We start from the raw sequence: 6,095 nt of genomic DNA on the forward strand, positions 1-6,095 counted from the left end.
GGCTGGCTCTGGTCACTCTCCACACTGTTTGCAGGCCCTGTTCAGCATCCCTGGCGAGGAAACTGGAGCAGCCCAGGCCTCATTGGAGCTCTCTCCCTCCCAGAGGAAACCCTCCCTACAGGCTGGGGAAAACCATCCCCAAGGCTCCCCGGGGAGACGGGAGCGCTGTCCCGGGAAAGGGGAGCCAGGCCCCGGCTCACCTGCTCCCTGCGCTCGCCACAAAGCAGCCTGGGCAGCCCTTGCAGGCAGGGCCACTGCCAGCAGGAGCAGGGGCAAGAGGCGCAGAGCAAGGGCCATGGTGCCTTGCCCTGAGCCTGTGCCCAGCTCTTGCTGCCACCGCTGTCCTGACACCGCTGTCCCAATGTCAGCACCGCCGCCGCCGCTGCTGCCGCAGCAGTTGTGGTCAGGGACTGACTGCTGGGTCCTTGTGGTGCTGTGCAACCACGGGGCTCTGGGGCCTCTGTGACCTGAGAGCCTGCTGTGACCTCAGCCTGATGTGACCTGAGAGCCTGCTGTGACCTCAGAACCTGCACCATCAGGCCGAGGTACAAGGCTCTGGAGGTAGGAAAGAGGGAAACCGAGGTGCGGACAATCCGGGCTGTAAGGAGTGCCCCCACCCCCTCATTTAGGGACATCACAATTGCTTTTAGAGCTCCTGCACCAGCTGGTGAAAAGTTGTGGAACCAAGGAGAGCATTGTGGTAGGGCAGAACCAAGGAGGCCATTTTGACAATACAGACCCTAATTTAACCAAGAGTCCATTGTTTTACAGCAGGGCTTCATGGAACCAAGGAGCCAATGTGAGACTGTCAGGTGTAATGGAATCAAGGACACCACTGCTACTGAAATCTGCTCGATAGAAACCTTCTCAAACAGTTTTGAGTATCTCCAAGATGGTATTTTTTAATACATACAGCAGGGTGGACACTCAGTTGAACCTTCATCCGTCTCAGTGCTCTGAGCATCAAGTGAACAGAGCTTTTATCAGACACGAGTACACATTCATGAGCTATCCCCACTTTCTTTGACTTTATGTGACATAGTTTCACCCCTTATCGGAAGTCCTCACGTAATTCTTTGGGGTCTGTCACCAACACCCTGTGTCCTATTAGGGTGCTATTCCTCAGCCCTTGCTTTTGAGTAAGGGTAATATTTTTGTTTTGCATAAATTCTCATTTGTCAGCCTTGCAGAGCTGAGCAGACATCCTACTTGTGCTTTGTGTGAGTTACATCCTTTATCTGTTTCTCCAAGGCTATGCTGTTCTAATCTACTGTTCTCATCAAGTCCCTCCTTTTCTCAGCCCCTTATGGACATTGGTCTCTCAACATCTTTATTTCATTTTACAACATAGGGCACTATAACAGTGAATCTTGATGCAAGCTAAAGCCATACAGCAATTATTCTGGTGACCATTATAGCCAGATGTTTTAACCAACTCCAGCTGGGGAACCATGAAGGAAGTTTGGTCCAGATTTCTTCAAATCCTCAGGAGGAGTCATCTTGAGCTCTGCTTTAAAAATTTTTTTAAAACTACAATACTGTGTCCCAAAGTCAGTTCTTGAGCTTCCAGGATCAGAACAAAAGCAGCTGCTACTGCATGGGACCAGAAAATGAAAGTGCAGTTACTGAGTTCATCCTTGAGGGTTTCCCAGAGCTTGATCCAAGGCTGCAGCTGTTTTTCTCTCGGGTCCTTCTGCTCGTGTACCTGACCACAGTGATGGGGAATGCAACCATCATTTTCCTCCTGTGTGTGGATCACCACCGGCAAACCCCCCTGTACTTTTTCATCTGCAGCCTGGCCTTCCTGGAAATCTGGTTTACATCCTCCACAAGCATCCAAGTGTTTGTGATGCTGAGTTCTGGTCAGAACACTCTCTCATTGAGCAGCTGCTTTCCCCAAAACTTTTTCTATTTTGCCCTGGGCTGCACAGAGTTTGTTCTGCTGGTTGTCATGCCCTTTCACTGCTATGTTGCCATCTGCCACCCTTGGCTCTACGCTGCCATCAGTAAGCCTCAGCTCTGTGTCCACCTGGGTATTGCTGCTTGTGTCCTCGGATTTGCCCTGCTGAGCTACAGGCTGCTCTTCCTCTCTGAGCTGTCTTTCTGTGGCTCCAAGGTCCCCATTTCCTCTGTGACAACTCCCCCTTGTTCAAACTGTCCTGCTCTGACACCAGCCTGCTTTGGAAAATAGACTCTGTCTTCTTACCGTGGGTCGAGGTGGGTTCCTTGTGTTTGGCTCTGGCTTTTGACATCTGCATCCTGTTCTGTGTTCTGCATCTTCCAGCAGCCTCTGGGAGGAAGAAAGCTTTGAATACGTGTTCTTCCCATCCCATCCCCTTATCCATTGCCTGTGGGAGCTGCATTGCTCTCTACATGTGTCCTGCAGAAGATGTTTCCTTGAGGACCAACAGAATTGGAGCTCTGCTGAACACAGCCCTGTACCCATTCTTAAATCCATTCATCTACAGCCTTGGGAACAAATCTGTGATGCTGGCCCTGAACAAATCCATTGCCAGGGCAAGAACAAGAACAAAGCTTTTCCCCTAACCATGGTGCATTTCTGGAAAGCCATCCATCAATCTGGTATCATCTGTTACACAAAACCAGTGCCTGTGTGTGCAGCCTCCAAACACGGCTGCCTCAGGAGATTGATGCTCCTTCTGGGTTGTGTCAGGTTCAGAGAGAAGAGACTCATCTGCACACCCAGGCAGGGCACCAACAATGGCAACAGGACAAACTCAGTTCATTCTCTGCCCTGGCTGCTCCCAGGCCCATCTCTGGAGAGCCACCAGCTCATTAAGGGCCCATATCCAAAACAGAGAAGAGCTCAGAGGAACAAATGACAATCCAAATTACAGCTCCTGAGCAATGGACACCTTGTCCCAGCTCCTTTCCTGGGACAGCCATCAGCCCTGGTGCCTGGGTTTGAAATCCCAAAGTCACTGAGAGCAGGTCACCATTTGGACTAAGGGGATTGCTGCCATGGTGTGTAGGACACGTTATGCGATGGAAGGGAAGAGCAGTTTTGGATAGCACAGGACTTATGGGAAGGCAAGGGGAGGACCCCCACCACAGTAGTCTGTCCTGTGTTCTCATGAAATTTCAATTCTACCTCCTGTGTGAGCAAATCTCTGTTCTGCCTGAGCACAGAGCCCGGGGCTGTGAGGGCAGCAGCTGGAGGAGGGCACCAAACAGCCCCTCTGCCAATGGTGCCGGCCACGGAGTGACCGCAGGGACTGGACTGAAGGGTTTGGGGCTGTGGGGTGTGTTTGCTCTGCACCAGCACCTGCAATGGGGCTGTGGCCTCAGGGCTCAGATGTCCAAATGCCTCTGCTGAGACTGGAATCCAGGGGAAGCTGCTGAGCACATGAGTGTCTGAGCACAGCTGCTGCAGGGATCCATGTACAGGTGTGACCATGGAATGGGATAGAGTGAACCAGGATGGTCCCGTTGGGAATGATCTGCAGTTCAGGGCAGAATGATGGTCTGCTCCCACTGCCCGACCCCTCCATGGCTGACCAAAAGTTCCAACAGTCCTTAAGGGCACTGTCCAAATGTCTCTTCAACACTGACAGGCTTGGGGCATCAGCCACCTCTCCACGGAGCCTGTTCAGTGTCTGACCACCCTCTCAGTAAAGAAACACTTTCTCCTGTGTCGTCTAAACTGTCCCTGGTACAGCTTTGGACCATTCTCGCACGTTCCAGGCCAGGATATCAGGGAGAAGAGAAAGGGAAATGCAGGGCAGAGCCAGGGGGCAGCAAGATGGGAGTGTGCAGCCTGCAGGGACACAGCAGCAGCTGTGGGACAGTGCAGGACAAGCTGTGCTGGACATGGCCAAGGGCCCTGGCAGGGCTGGCAGTGCCCAGGGGAAGCCAAACCTTGGTGTCCTGGGGCACAGCAGGGTCTGTGCCACCAAGGGCTGAGGGGACACCTTGTCCTGAGGCCCTGGGTCCTCCTGGGACAGCCCCAGCAAGGTTGGGCACTGTCACCCCCTTGTTCTGCCCTCAGCACCCCCCCACATCCCAGTGGCCTCAGGGATCTGCTAGGACCAGTCCCTGGGGAGCCTTGGTCAGGAATGGCCCTGGGGGCTCCTCAATGCTCACAGGGACTGCAGGTTTTGCAAACGATTTTGGGTTTTGCTTTTGCCTGGGAGTCTCTGAGGGGTTTATGAAATCACAGCCTCCAATTATCTGCTTTAATTAGTCCCTTGACATTTTTTGTCAGTAACAACACGCAGTGGGGCTCATTAATATCTCAAAGTACTCTAGAGTCAGCAAACTACTACTTTTTGACACTGAATCCTCTCTGAGAGGTTTGTGCTGTCACGGCCTCCAATTATCTGCTTTAATGAGTCCCTAGAGAGGCTTTGTACTGACACTCAGTGGGGCTCATCAATGCTTTGAGATACTCAAGGTTTTTTAAGGTATTTTGGGTTTTCCTTTCCACACGGAGTCTCTGAGGGGCTTTTGGCCAATCCTGGCCTCCAATTCTCTCCTCCAAGGAGTCCATGGGGAGCCTGTGTTAGGGATGGATGTCAGTGGGACACAGGAATGCTTTGAGACACTTTGGGTTAGTTCCTCTGACTTGGACTCCTGGAAAGGTTTGTGCAATCTCCTCTCGGGCCCTGAGGGCTCAGCACCAAACACACCACAGGGGTCCTTGGGATCAAGCAAGTCCTGACAAACCATGGCTGTGCCTTGATTTCCCTCTGGTCTGGTGCAGTTCATCAGGAAGGTTTTCTACTGCAGTTATGGAGAAAGATTTCAAAGAGCTGCTAAGAAATACACATTCCTGTTATAAAGGCTGTTTAAAGTTTTGTTTCTGTTCTCTTTAGAGCAGAGGTGATTGCAACATTCTGTGACTGATATTGATCCAGGATCTCTCCTCAGGAGGTCTGGCCTGGTCAGAGAAGCTGTGCCTTGAGGTCCGAGCCAGTGTGGACAACCTTGCTCCACATTCCCCAAGCCTATCCTGTCTGTCCTCACTCACCTGGGACCTCCTTTGCTTGGACAGCTGCCTGCACTCAGGTAAAAAAGGGTTTTCTATTTTATGAAGCAATGTAAATCCCTGAGTTTTCCCCACTGAAAACAGACACACTCCTCCAGTGTGTGCCAGCCCAAGGTGCCACCAAAACCTCTCCAGCCCTGCCCTGGGCCAGCTGTGAGGGTGGACCATCATCCCAACCTGCCCTGGGCCACTGCAAGGGGCTGTGGCCATGGACACTGCACTGAGCCCACTGCTGGGTTTGGGTGCCACAGCAACTGCAAGCTGCTCAAGTGTCCTTGGAAACACTGGGGAGGACTGGGACATACTGGGGAACACTGGGAACAATGTGGGAGACACTGGGACATACTGGGAGTGATACTGGGGAATACTGGAACAAACTGGGGACAATGGGAACACTGTGGGGAAGACTGGGGGTACTGGGGCATGCTATGGAAGATACTGGGGGGAACTGGAAGGGAATGGGAATGAAGTATTGGGAGGGACTGGGCTGTACTGGTGATGAAATGGACTGTAAAGTGGAGACTGAAGGAATGCTGGTGCAGAACTGGGCTGTACGGGGGATGAATTGGGCTGTACTGGGAAGGACTGGAGGGGCTGAATGGGCTGTTCTCACCTCCGGACACTCCCATTGGCCGAGGCTCCAGCCCATCACCACCTGCAGCCAATCAGCGCCAGGAAACCGGGGCCTCGGGGCGATGCCTCGTTTCAACGTCATGTTTCCTTTTTGCCTACAACTCCCGTCATGCCTCGTGGCCTAATTGAGTCCTGTTGCAGTCCGGACTACAATGCCCGTCATGCACCGCGCTCTAATGAACCGTGGTAACCGCCCCGCATGTGTCTTTTAAGTGTCCCCCAGACCTGCCAGCGTTCCTAAGTGTCCCTTCAGCGTCCATTTGGAAGCCCTCAAAAGCATCCCCAAATCCCCTGAATTCTCCCAACCCCACAGATGCCCGTTAAAGCCACTTCTGGGAATCCATCTCAAATCATCTCCCGTGCATCAGAGCTTCGCCTAACACAGTCCCCCACCTAAAACTCCCGCCGTGCCTCACGCCTTAAAGCGCCCGGTTCTAGCTTCCACAGTCCCCCT

General features: G+C 52.7%; 1 protein-coding gene across 1 annotated transcript; it reads left to right on the plus strand.

Moving 5' to 3' along the window:
• Positions 1 to 1,499: 1,499 nt before the first annotated feature.
• LOC136369551 (olfactory receptor 2AP1-like) lies at positions 1,500 to 2,621 on the plus strand. Its single transcript, XM_066332454.1, is given in 2 exon segments — positions 1,500 to 2,117; positions 2,120 to 2,621. Coding segments are annotated over 2 exon segments (948 nt in total). The 5' UTR covers positions 1,500 to 1,597; the 3' UTR covers positions 2,548 to 2,621.
• The last annotated feature ends 3,474 nt before the right edge of the window (positions 2,622 to 6,095 follow it).

Source organism: Sylvia atricapilla, chromosome 18 (assembly GCF_009819655.1).
Source record: "Sylvia atricapilla isolate bSylAtr1 chromosome 18, bSylAtr1.pri, whole genome shotgun sequence".
NCBI lineage: Eukaryota > Metazoa > Chordata > Aves > Passeriformes > Sylviidae > Sylvia > Sylvia atricapilla.